At 36.6% G+C, this 14312-nt stretch overlaps 1 protein-coding gene across 7 annotated transcripts in view; it reads right to left on the bottom strand.

Annotated features, from left to right (window-relative positions):
• Window positions 1-14312, bottom strand: part of CACNB2 (calcium voltage-gated channel auxiliary subunit beta 2) — a 249161-nt gene that overhangs the window by 40033 nt on the left and 194816 nt on the right. For all 7 annotated transcript variants that reach the window (XM_063150277.1, XM_063150268.1, XM_063150293.1 and 4 more), the window contains 3 exons: window positions 6866-6988; window positions 2492-2628; window positions 637-713 (listed from right to left, as the gene is read on the bottom strand). In XM_063150277.1, the coding sequence (XP_063006347.1) occupies window positions 637-713; window positions 2492-2628; window positions 6866-6988 (337 nt within the window). The remainder of the gene's footprint in view (window positions 1-636; window positions 714-2491; window positions 2629-6865; window positions 6989-14312) is intronic.

Below are 14312 nucleotides of genomic sequence, written 5' to 3' on the forward strand. Positions count from 1 at the left end.
TAATGCTAGCATCCTCCCCCAGCTTGCCACCAATTTGCTTCATATCACTTGAATTTGGATTCAAGTTAAATCAAAAGTTAAATCTGTATGTTGCTCTAAGTAAAAAAAAAAAAAAGTATTTTTGAAAAATTTGTCAAAGGCAAAAATTATCCAGCATCCTAGAATTGTGTGAAGCACATCGTCATGATCAGAACTGTGAAACTAAATGTTCCTGATGTTTTAAAATAATGCCTTCCTTGATGCTACTGCAGAATCCTCTCAGGAACTTCTATTTTCATTGTTGCCTTTTCTCCTGTACAAGAAAGTATTTATTGTTCAGTAGGAATGCTCAGACCAGACCAAACTTTCCACTATTCTTATGTAATGTAGTCTCACAGATCTATGATGTCTTTGCTACAAAACTCTGTGGTAAAAGCAAAGAGAGAATTTTGTGCATTAACAGCTCTATCATTGTCTGAACTTGCTGGCATTGACTCCATTACTTCAAACCACTCCAAACCAGCCTTATCTGGAAACACATCACTCAGGTTTTACCTAAGAAGAATGGAGAATAAGAAAAAGAGGTCTAAAGGTACATGCATTTTACACAGATTAGGTTCATGAGCCTCTTCACCAAAGGGTTCACAACCTACTCACCAGATGATGGAGGCGTCGATTTTCTGGAACTAGGAACGATGTCACCCAAACTGGATGAAGAGTTTCCTCCTGATTTACTGGAGTAAAGTAATACATTAGTTTGAAGTTCTGCAGCTTTCTCAATATTTAATCTAGTTTGTTTACGATCTGCCTTCTAAATGAGGTGCTAGCTGTGAGACAAACAGTATTTCTGGCAGAGGTATAAAATATACATCTCCCACAAAATGTGTGTACATTTTGGGACCGGAGGAATTGCAAACATCAATCATACTTTCTTTGCTGCTGTGTAATTCATTCTGCTGCTCTGACTTCCACAGGATGTTAATACAATTCAGTAAACAATATGGCTACTGGGATACATGAATTAATATTACTACCTATTAATAAGAGTAATTCTTAAGCCAGTGAGCATATCTGTTTCCTTTAGCTGATGAGTTATTGATAAATTGCTAATTAAGATGAGACTGTGTCTATCATCTTTTCAATTTAATTAACATCCCAATTCTTTTGCTTTCTCATAAAATATAGCACCTAAGAAAAAGTCTCTCCAACAAAGTTAAAGCAGTCTAAAGTTTTTTGTCAAGTTTTGCTTTGTGAAAACCTATCCAAGTTGTGAAAATGAAACAACAGTTCTAGTCTTTTTTATTTCAGTTACCATAATGAGAAAAGCTCTGAAAAAAATGTAAGAATGGTTATTTCACTCTTCAAATAATTCATGTGCTAGTACTAGTTTCCACTTTCTTTATCTTGAAATATTAATAAGCACTAAGTTAATGCATTTGTGGTGTAGGACAATGTTATCTTCAGTGAGAATTTCTGGAAACTGGAAGCCTCTATGATTTGGAAAAGAACCCAATCACTGGGACACACCTGGCTGTCCCAGAAGAGTCACTAGAGGAATAAGGAATCCAGCATGCTCATGGGAAGGGCATTCCACAGCTGGTGAATGCAGCTGAGCCCTGCCCAATCATGGTGTCCTACTCTGGACATGCTCTACAAACACTGATGCCCTTCCTATGGAGATAGGAAAGCATTTCTGGCTTCCCATTTCTGGCTTCCCACTCAAATACCCTGGGAATATTTGTTTCCTTTATACTTAAAGGGAAACAATTTGCTTCCACAGGTGTTGCTAGAAAACTACTTTATTAAGAATTTAAGAGTAAAGGTGACATTGTCCTATCTTGTAGTATTGCTCAGAATATCTAGAAACAGTCCTTTTTCTTATGCAATGATGGCTGCAGTCAGAGATAACAAATGACTTGACATGAAACTTCCATCATAAAATGTAGTGCTCTTAAAATCTGTGATTGTAGGAAATGAATTTGACAAGACTATTTTTTCCCTACAAGCTAACTAACAGACATTGGCTTTGGCTTACCAGTAAAGTCATCTTAACATTTTCTGTAATTTCTAAAATGAGCTTAAAATGTCTTTAAAAAGAGGAAGATCATCAAAACAATTAAAAAATGTTACAGAATTTAGATAAATCAATTTTAAGTAAAAAAATTAACTAGCACATAGTAAATGTAGTTAATGTAATGTATATTAGCAATTGTTTTAAAAAAAAGGAGGAAACAATTTCAGTGGTAGGCCACCACAGATTGCAAATCTAAATATCTACTTTTCTCCCAAACAGCAATTATATGAATAAGCTTATTAATTAACAATATAATATTTTAAATCATTTTATATATTATATAATAAATAATTCATTATATATTAATTTCTTCATTGATCAGAAATATTTGTAGCTGCCACTAACAATAATTAAGCATATATATGACAGATACACAGCATCAATTTCCAAGTTGTGTCACAGACAGTGCTGCTATGATTAATGATTTTTTGTTATTACCTGGAGTAGAATTTTCCTTGTTTTGCCTTTTGTTCATGCTGCAGCCTCATGTTTTCTAGTTTGACTGGGCTTGGTATGAATCCGATTTCACAGCCTTCTTTTACCAATCGTCCTATCCACCAGTCATTATTAAATTTCTACAGATTAATAAAAAAAAAAAAGAAAAAAGTAACATACTAAGAAATTACTGTATCTGGGGATAACTTTGTTATTAATTTTAATTTGCAGCTATGCTAACTTTTGTAATTCTTCCCTGCAGTTAATCACTGTGCTATGTTATTATGGCAATGAAGAATTGTGGTAATATTCAGAAATATATTAAAATAATTATTCCTTTCAAATTATTAAAACCCACAGTCCTTAAGTGGAAACCTTCCTGCAAAGACTTCATGTTTCTCCCTGGTTTTTGTTTCTACCCGTTTCACCATCTTTATTATTTCTTGCTTCACAGTCTCCTCTCATATATGAGAGCTGCTTTTATTCTCCCTTCGTGGTTCTCCTTGGTGGACACCAGAGACTTAATACCCACTCGCCCCTGCTGCTAGAATTTTTGTAGCTCTGTAATAATCTATTTTTCTTATTCCGTTTTATTAACTTCTCTATTTAAATTAAAAAATACTACTTCACAAATTCCCTCACTTCTCACTAAAATCTTCTGAAATATGGCTGAATTTGGCTGCTTATATATACCCTGCTTCAGATAGCACACGTGATCTGCATCTTAAACTTACCATGATAGATCCACATGGACTGGATATCTCTGGATAACCAAAAAAACTTAACTGGGCTATCTGGTGAACTTGTGTAATTGCTAACTGAATTTCAGCTCTGTTAAATATGAGATATTGACTACTTTAACTCAACAGCTTTATTCCTACACCCCCCGTACCATGTGTGGGAGAGGTTGGTTGATTTGCAGAGGTCTATGCAGCAGAGCTATTTTTTTTTCCAATCTTATTTATTTGCCATTTTTGAAGGAGAGTAAGTCACTCATGTATGGGCCCCACACACAATACTTCTGGTGTTCCATGGGAATAACTATCATCAAAAAGAAATTTTGGGTAATTTGGAATATTTATTAAACTTTCAGAGAACACCTGAACGTGAAGAAAGTAGCTCTCTTGCATCTGAAGCTATTAATGTAGATGTTATAGTGCATATTTAATTATATAACAAGTAACTTTAACAAGTGTACGGTTAGGAATAAAACATGTAAAATGTGTGGGCTCCCCTAAAAAGAAATTAATTTTACCATCATTGTTGGATCGCTGATACACAACCTACATTGCAGTATTATCTTTCACTTTGGCAGCTACAGAAATCTTGTGGTGCTTGAGACCAACCATAAGATATTCTAGCTAACCAAAAATAGAGATTAAAATAAAAGCACTTTTAAGCTTATAAAACATAAGGATATCTGTAATATTCATCCAATGCCTTTATGAGTAAGAATACCAGCATTTCATAGGGAGCTGCTCTGGATTAGCAGTTTCTCAAAGCTGTATTAGACTGAAATGTATTATTAAAATTATACCCTATCATTACAAAAGGCTAACTAAGTCATTAACTTGGTAAAAGGAAGAGATAGATAATTAAGAAACACCATTGAATTAAAATCTGAACAGTCGCTATTTTTGTCCCACAGTGCAACAGATTACCATGCAACAATATTAATTTTATTAGAAGCAATAGAAATCCTAAATCCATAGGAATTTCTTCCTATAGAAATAAAAGCATACTTCTGCAAGGTCTCAAAGATAAATGCTGTGTCAGTATATAAAAATTAAAAGATACTTTTTAATGTTTATAATAACGCACATAATACTTTCTAATTTTAATTTTTTAAAAAATTTTTTGGTAGTGAGAATTCCAGCTCCCAAGTTGCTGGCTCAGGTGAGTGATTCTCAGTAATTCACCTGTGTTTGGAGTGCCAATAGAAAAATTAATTAAACACAGATCAAAATGATGACCATGCATTAAAGCCTCAAAAGATTGATAAATTACTATGATGCAGCAGTTTCTTCATGCAGGAAGGAATCCATCATCCTTTTATGTACTGAGTTTTAATGAATGTAACCTAATAATGAAGATAAATTTCCCTCACACTCAATCACTGCAGTGCTTTTCATCACTGTCCACATACATTTTGAACTGAGGTTTTTCTTGTTTGAGCCCTCTGAGCAGCACAAATTGGTGAGCAGCCCTTTCAGAGAAAATAAGGACAGCACTGGTCCAGTATGGCATCCTTAGGCAGGCAGAAGCTACTGGAGATTAACTCAGCTTTTCTTTATTTCTAGCAATATGTTAGGTATAAAATAAATAAGCAACATTGCATTTTTTAGTCCATTGTATTTTTTTTCTTTAATCTGCAGAAATAATTAAAGTTTGGACAATTCAGTTCCCCCAGCATTAACTGTAGGGAGCAGCAAATGCACTGAAGGAGCAATACCTGGTGGGACACAGAGCCCTGGAGGATGAGCAGGGCCTGGCACAGAAGATGAAGGGGGAGGACATGGCTGTGCAGGGAAGGGCTGGGCCTGGAGCACCCTCTGAAGGAGCTTCAACCCACCCAGACACAACACTGCTGCCAAATGCAGGGCAGGAGTCCGAGTCCCACTTTGACTCCCTGTGGATCCCATCCCATCTCGCCATTCCGGACCTGGCCTGGTCCCAGGGTCCCTCCCCAACCAATCTCTGGCCCAGCACCAGTAGACAATAACCTCTCCTCAACAGCTGACAGAGAAAACCAGGTGTTTCTAAAGGCAATCAGCACAGAATGCCTATTCTAATACATCTGGGGTTGCAGGAACATTTTAATCTATTCTTCCACCCCTCAGTGCTACATACAGCCACAGACAGTGTAAGAACTCAGCTTCCCTTCAAGGCATTTTGGAGATACAAAAAAGTTCAGGAGACTTTTCCTTCCAGATTTTCTCCCACATATATTTACATCTGAGACTAAGTTTTGATGTGAAGAAAAATGCATTAACTTTTAACAGAAAACTGCTAACCCTGTGCGTCTGGTTTATATGGAAACAGGGGAAAAACTTGATGTAAAGGCTGAGATTACCACTTCATTTCAAGTGCAGATGGAATAGATGACTACACAAAACCATTTGATGTAACCAAACTGAGCCTTATTTTCCAGTGCTTCAAGACTCACTGGAGAAAGCTGATGGTTTTCTCCTGCCAGGACTCTGTGCCTGCTCATGTCTTCTTTTGTCACAAGACAGAGCAGAGCAATTCTTTCACACTATCATCAGTCAGAAAGCATATTTCCTTCACCATATACAGTCTGAATCTAAATTATTCTCTTTTTTGAGTGTTTAAAATATATGAAAAATTACAACCATTAGCCATGTCTGTTTCTTGTGTTCCTTTAGTCTCTGTCCATCTGTATTTCTATCTCTCTATTAGGAATGTTTCTTTCTTCCACAAAGCACCTGTGCTAGCAGAATCATTGTGCATTGTCAATCATAACTACTGAGGGATTTTTCTGATAGTCTAAAATGAGACAAAGACATAATTTCAAATACATGGCTAGATTGCTCTCAACCTTAAACTAACTTTCTGTTTCTTTTCCTATAATTTTTCATATCCAGATGGGCTATTTGGAGACAAACCACAATGAAATATGACCAAAAACTAGGAAACATTTTAAAATGAAGGAGTCATTCAAAAGGGAGCAGCAGGCTACAGAGGAGGGCCTGCACATGAAAGTTACCAAGATTTTTGAGATTGTCTTGCAAGAAGCAGAGAAAGAAAATTACTTTAGGTGTTTAAAAATTTAAAATTGTCAAAACCAAACTACAGGGAAAGAAAACCAATGCAGCAAATGCAAAGCTTATTTATTGACAGCTGCAATTATCTTGAAACATCATTCCAGTTCTTCAGCATGTTACTGCTAACTAAATACTGTCTGTGCCAGGGAAGCAGATTTAGTAAAAAAAAAAAAAACAGGAGACTTGAGGATTTTGGGGTTGAGATGCAGTCACACAGATAAAAGAGAAGCAACCCTTGGCTGCTAAATCACAACAGACCCTCACAGTACCAGATTAGAAAAAAAAAAAAAAAACCAGAAATATTTCATCTTTGAATAGTCAGACACAGGCATTTAAACCTATAAATAACTGATTTTTACTAGAGAAGAAAAGTACTTGCTTTCTGAACTTCAGTAATTTGATTGTAAGAAATTTGTACCATAGCTTATACAAGAACAGCATTTAAAAGTACACTCAAATCCTTATACAGTGTTACTTTAACATTTGTAAAGTGCTTTGGCAATGTGAAGTGTTATCAACATTGCAAAATAGTAGCACTATTACTCAAGTACTCCCTAAAGAGTGATTCACTTACTCCTCTGGTTTTACTTACTTCTTTAACATGAAGAAAATCTTTAGCCTCAAATGAGATGGCCATGCCTGGGACTGGGACATCATCTTCGTGAGCTGCACTGTACCCAACATTTGTCCGAACTGCAAATGCAACAGGTTTTGACTGCAAAATAAAAGATGAACATCATGAAGATTTATCTTGCAAACACATACATATATACAAGCATATACACGGGAGATGATTTCTCTATTTTATAGTTTTTAAAATCATAAGAATTACAAAGAAGTCTCAACGCATCCATAGAAAAAAAAATGAAGCCTAGTTTTTACTGACATTAGTTATTAGTATCAGTGCATTTCATAGAACACAGATTTTTAGTAGGTGATAGAGCTCTGAATTAATTTGAGGTAAGCCAAGTCAGTAATAAGTAATCACAATTGACTTGGCAATCCATATAATATTGTAAGTTTGCAGTTCTGCTGTGAGTTCAGTGTTTGGGGGCTGCCAGAAGAAGTAGTTTTCAAGAGCTACAAAACCCAAGCTCCATGGACAATGGGGCTGCAAAAGGAATTGCAAGGGGAGCATGGCACTGCACCAACACTGCTCCTTCCACACCATTCTTGTCTGGGCACCCACGTGCTGGTCACCTCAGGAGCATTCTAAGGCTGCTCCAAGTGTAGCCCTCACAGCCTCAGCCCCCAAGAACTATTTGGGGAAATTGCAAATTTGGAGAAGAGGTCCCAGCAGTTACCAGTAACCCTTAAGCAAGTCACCTCACTGCACTCTGAGAGAGGAACAACGTGCCTTGGTATCATCATGTCATTACCAAGTACCAGCCACAGAGAGATCTGTTCATTTCCCTAACTCTTTCTTACTCTGCTAGCTGACATCAGTGAGTTAGTGGATTTCCCCAAGTTTTGTTTTCAAGAAGCAGCTGCCAGAAGAGTCAACAGAAGCCCCACATCTGCACAGCTTCTCCCTACCAGCAGCACCAGTGCTGAGCACCTCTCTGCACAGGTATGGTAACAGAAGGCGCCACCCAGCTCAGCCAAGACTACAGCCACCGAGGGCTTTCTCTTCTCAAAGGTACAACTATTTTACAGGATAACAGCATTTTTTCTGCTTTATTCTAGGCTAAACAACAGCTTGAGCTTGCTCTCCCCGCAAGATTATCACACAGTATCCCTTGGACCCACCACTGTCCTGCCCCAGGCTGAACCTTTAGCCCAATTTGTCGTAACAGATAAACTGTTAGAAGGGCTAATTTGAATCCCGATTTGATTATGCATTCATGATTACACTTTTGAAACTGGGCATTTGTGAGAACAATAATCCAAAACTAAAGTTTGGTGATTTCTGCGTATCAATTAAAATATCTTTCAGTGTTGATAAAATGGGAATTTCGACTTCCTAACATCTCAAATTGATATCTTAATTATCTCCTCTATAATTTTCTCAATGTTACTTCCACTATTACCCTACATAAAAGATACCAAACTATTACAGAACTAGTCATGCCACAAAAAAAAAAAAGAAGTCACACAGGCACTGGATTCAGTGATATCACGAATCCTCCTTAAAATTATTGGATTTAAATATTCATACAAAACCTCAAAATATTCCTGAATGTAAAAATTACAGAGTATCAGAGCTGATGCTTTCTATGCTATTACTAATTTCAACAATCAAAATACAGATATGAATAATCACTGAATTGTCAAATCTCCTAAGCAATACTTACCATCAAATAGTAAATAATCAAATAAATCATTCCCTCTTATTAAGAATAACCATTTTGTATGGCAGTGACCTGTCACTGTGGAAATATGTGGAATGAAATCTATTAAGAAACAATCTGTGCCAAACACTGATAGGAGGGATAGCACGCTTGCTTATCCATTCTCATATTGCTACATCCTCTAGCAAATAAAAGAAAAAGTTGCCTAACCACTGTGACTTGCTCCTAAAACTAACAGCAGATTAAATACTTTAGGTTGACTAAAGACTTTAAAATCTTGGCAGCATTGCAACGAACAGACATCTCCAGGAAGTTAATGTCCTTGACATACTTCTTAGATGTGATCTAACATTGCCTGTTAGAAGACAACTCCTGACCACCCAAGAAAAAGAATACAATGGAAAGGACTTCAGAACTATCTTAACATAAAAGAATTGTTGCAGGTGAAATTCTCTGTCATTCTATGCCATCAAGAAACCGTAAAACTCTGATAAGAAAAACAAAACAGAACATTGAGTTACAGACATTCACAGAAATGGTATGTCCCATTTTAGATACTTGCCGCATTGGTAGAAAGGGAGACTAAATTATCATGGGATTAGACTACAATAATTCATCTAATTGAATATTTAAAACTAATTAATTTATAGAAGTTAAATGCTAGCCTTTTTACATAAATAAATAATTCTGGAGATTTCATAGCACTATCAATTAAGTACTTTTCCTGAACTACATTGTCCTGAACTAAAAAAGCCCAGATGTTATGTAATTAGGGTCTTATGTAAAAAAAAAAAAAAAAAAAAAAACCACCAAACACAAATAAACCAAATAAACCAAAAAAAATTGACACATGCGTATGTATATTTGAAAATGTATCTAGCATTTGCTTACATATCCTGCAGTTCTAAAATAAGACTGGGTCAAAACAGTTAAGCACTTGCTGTTCATTCCCTAAATCTCCATGAAAATGGGATGGCAGTTTAGCACTCAGTTAATCCACAGGGACAAATGCTCCCAGATGTTGAACAGTTTAACATGTCATGTCTCTACAGAGAAATCAAGTAGCCTGGAAAAGTTCATTTATCTTCAAAATGAACACTTTCATCCTGTTTTTCTTTTTTCCTCCGGTAGAAGTACAGCACTCAACCAGTTGAATAAACCTACAAGGAGAGCAAACAATCAGACCACAAACATTACCGTCACCTACACCGTGAGGGCTGCAGGGAACACATTCTGGAGTGAGGTTCTTCATGAACCAGTTTCAGATTCTGATATAAATTCAGACTATAAATCAACAAAATCTTAGTCAACAACTCTTTAACCAACTTTGGCTGTACACTTTTGGTAAAGTACATAAATTAAAGTGCGTCTACAGCAACCTCACTCAATTTTCTCTTTTTTCTATTTGGATCTCACCTCTTCCTTTACCAATTATATTTACTTTACACATCCTCATACCAACCCTCATTACTAATTTCATACTATTTACGGTATTATTATACTTTACTACTTATATTTCCTTGTGCCATGATTAACTTGTATTGAATGTAAACATGAGAATTTGCACATTGTATCTGCCTCGGTCAATTTGTCAGTTTAAACAAGTTTGTACCGGCTTGGTTGAATTTGTATTCAATAAATATTTCACTCAATAACAGAGCAAAATAATACAATCTGTTCTCTAGTCATGTACTTAATACATGACAGGATCTTTTTTTCCCTATAACTGATTTCAGATTTTTCATACTGTTCAATAAAACCAGCGGAGGCAACCCCTGGAATCCTAGGCAAGGAGGCAAATTCTGTTATGGAATTTGCTCACAGAACAGGTCATCTCCCTCATGGCCACAAATTTTGGAATTGTTGGTTGATAATCAAAGTATCTCTAGTCCTCATCCACTATCAGGGTGTAGAAAAACTGATGAAAGCATTCTCCAAACCATTTTTGTCTACACTTGGGCTTGATCTAGGATCTCTGATCCATCTTACCTCTTACTCTGTCACATCATTCCCACAGTAGAGGCATCTCTGTATTTACACAGTTTAAATGAAATCAGAATGCACCTTTATGAAGGCAATGCCAGCTAAGACAAGAACTGACTCAGAAAATGATTACAGCTACCATTTCAAAAAAATGCTTGTCAAAGCTGTGTCTGTGTTACAGTTCAGAAGATGTGTCTCAAAGAAAGTTCACTCCCTCCCTATTTCTACATAAAGCTACTCATTCTTCATCCTATCCACTTTTCACACATGCATGCAGCCTTATCCTGAGTGTAAGGAATTATTCTTCTCTTGGGTAACGAATATAATGGGTGTTTCTCAAATCACTAACAAGTCTGCACTCGTGAAAATTTAGAAGTCACACCAGTTCTTTCATCTGAGAAAAGGTGATTACAACTACTGAACTTTTCACTAGAAGACTTAATGGGTAGCAAATGTGACAGATGATGACCTAAGTTCAGCACTTTTTTCACAGAGTAGCCCTGTACACAGTGTTTGTGCCATTAACAATATTAATACTCCACGAAGGATAAAGATCAATAGCACTGTGATGGCCTAATACTGCTGTGTTGAAAACATCTCACTTTATTTTGCCCTGCTAATGACATAGAGTCAAACACATATAAAGCAGAAGCAGTTCAAAACCTCTATATTTCACAGAATTACATTATTTTTATTACTATTATAGAAAAATTTACAAGGTTATGTGTTGGAGAATTTTGCTCAGACATGGCTTGAAGGAAAAAAGGCCATGAAAATATACAGCTGATGGAAAAGTAAAAGGCTGCTGTAAGCAGCTAATTCTCACAGCCTGTTTCTGTAAACAACAAGAGTTCTCAGGCACGTTTATGTGAACAGCAAAAGTTCTCAGGCTGTTGTTAATAACAAGTAAATATAAGTTTTGGGAAAGCAAAAGTTGACAAACATGGAGGCCTTGAGAACTTTCATATCAGGGTGAGAACACAAATCTTGGTTTCAATAACAAACCACAGGTATTGAAAACAAAAGGAGGGGTTAATGTGTAATCTGTGACCTATGGTGAGCTTGGATTTTGTAATATGTATAAACTTAATTAACACCACTATAAAAGTGTGTGAGAGAGATCAATAAATCGGAGTTCGACGCTGAATCAAAGGATGGGTCGTCTCCCTTCACTTCAATAGTTATGAAACGTATACTGTCAAAAAAGCAGCTTGAAAATGCAAATGCAAAAATAATAAAATAATTTTTTTCCTTTTTTTACTTTGTGCACTAATTCATGCACCCATGACACAAGAAAGAAAACTCAAACCCACCTGAGAACACAAAAAATTTACAAGAAATTTTTGTTCTAAATGCTGAATATTTCTGGAGCCTCATGACAGATAAGAAATTGTCCAATTTCTAACAATAGCATCTGCTCAGCAATCTCATTGCTAAGGAAGCAATGACAATTCATTAAAGTCCCAATCGAAAATTAGGAGCATATACAGCTGCTGTCACTAAAAGCAGCGATCAAAAATATGACTTCTCAGCAACAATCAGGCCTTCCTTTACAGTCATAGGTGTGTGTCCCAAACAAGCCTGGGAGGAAGCCACAACCACAGAATAATTGAGGTAGGAAGAAGCCTCTGGTGTCTCTGAGTCCAACCCCTGCCCAAAACAGGTCTGTTTAATCAGGCTGCTCAGTGCTGTGTCCCAGTGAGTCTCCAAGGACAGAACAACATAAACTCTCTGTGCATCTTCCTCCAGTATTTGACCACCATGGTTGTGAAAAAAAAAAACCAAACATATAGGAGCTATGGTTCTCTCACATCAATGAGTGAGGAACATAGAAATCCATAATGGAAAAAAGGTACGTAGTTTTGCAGTCCAGTATGAGCAAAATGAAGTGTTATTACAAGTAGAATTTATCAATTACCAGTTTTAATTTTAAGTGGAGCACACAAGGAGCTCTCCATTGCATCCAAGAACCTTTCAATGGCTTCGTTTTTTTTGCCATCAAGTTCCCAGTTCAAAAGAGGAAAAGCAAGTGGTCTCTAAGGGATGATTTCTCTCTTTTTAAAATGTCATTAATGTTTTGCCAGTCTGTATCTCCTAGGCAGTGGTCTAAAAAGAGGGTTTATGCTGTATTCAAGACTTCCAGTGAAGTGAAGGAGCTAAGAAGTACAGTATGAGAACAAAACACAAGTTATTAAGTACAATTATAGTTAATAAGTAGCAGCCTAAGTACAGTGGTATAATGGCATAATATCTCTTCTAAATTATAATGGCTTTGGATAGCACAGATGCCTTCAGAAGGATCTGGGAGAGAAGTAGTTAAACACAAAATTATTTGATCTGAGTACATTTTCCCATCTGTTTCCAAAATTAGGGCAATGTGAACTATGTCCTGCCACTACCAGAGCTTGCTCTGCTACTTTACAAAGGGTTGGCTCACTGAATTCTTGCCTAGGACACATCACAAACGCTGCTCTCTGGTGCCTCCTGCAAGAGCAGCCAGCGAGGACTGGTGCCTGTCGCGCGAGGACCCCGCGCCATCAGCATCCTGCTTGGACTCGACACGGGCTGCAATGCTTGCTGCACGGAAACTCAGCTATAAGAGATTAATTCTGACTTTCCATAGAGTCCTCATATCCTAAGGATCACTGGAGAAATTTTCTGAGGAAACCTTTGAATCCTTCCAGTTCCTTGGAATCCCTCCTACAGCAATGCCTGCACTCAATGTTGAAGAGAAGGAAAATTTAACACATCCAGCTGGTACAAAAAAGAGTCTGCCAGATCCAATTTTTCTTAACAATAGGTAGATTTCAGAGAAATTTTTTTTTTTGTCCTCTAGTACTCTCCAGAGATACTTTTGTTACTATTTTAGCTCATCTTCACACACAGCTTGAAAGTCATGTTTCTTACTTCCTTGTGCGAAATCGTATTTTAATAGAGTCACCAATGTCGGTTGACATTCAGCTCAGGAGGCAGCAACGACTGAAATAGCTGTACTGACGCACACCAAGCTTTCTCATATGAGCAGGATCTTTTTTTATTAGAGCATAATGCCAAAACTCGATGGTGGCCATGTGTTGTCTGCATGCAAGTGCGCCAGAAAGGTGGCTCTTCCATACCACCCACTTGGGGAGTAAACAGGAACCGCTGGAAACCGGCACAGCTGAAAAAGTCTGTTTGTGCTTACTGAAAACATGCTTATTCTGGCAGCAAAAGCCAACAGATGAAAACTGTCATTTGCAATAAAAATACTGTGCTGGGATTTCAAGTTCTTTTTTCAATGTCACAATGAGGACGTTTTATGCTTATGAGACATCTTAAGCTTATGAGACAGCATTTTAGCAGATCTTAGGTTTTTTTGGCTAAACTGAGGTTCACATAGAGAAAAGGTTTGCAGTAACATTTTCAGGCTCTTCACAAACAAAAATTTTCCAGGAAAGGCAAAATTCTGTGACACAGCAAGCTAAGTAAATACTAAATATATCAGCAATGCAATGATTAAAAATGTAGACTCTATTATCAAAATCTCTTAAAAAAATGCTGCTTCACCTAAATTGTTTCTTATTTCAGTTTTATTCATGCAAGTTTTTTTGCTGGTTCCAATATTTAAGTAATTCTGCATTTTATTTTTTTTCAATTGGATCAGAAAGTCTCTACAACTGCTAGAGTCAAAGGTTAATGTTTGTTAAAATGTTTCACTTTTATATAATATTTTAAGCATGTTTTCTAAGAAACTGCTGAAAAATTCTTCCTTTATTCAAAACATAC

Source organism: Melospiza melodia, chromosome 1 (genome assembly GCF_035770615.1).
Source record: "Melospiza melodia melodia isolate bMelMel2 chromosome 1, bMelMel2.pri, whole genome shotgun sequence".
NCBI classification, from domain to species: domain Eukaryota; kingdom Metazoa; phylum Chordata; class Aves; order Passeriformes; family Passerellidae; genus Melospiza; species Melospiza melodia.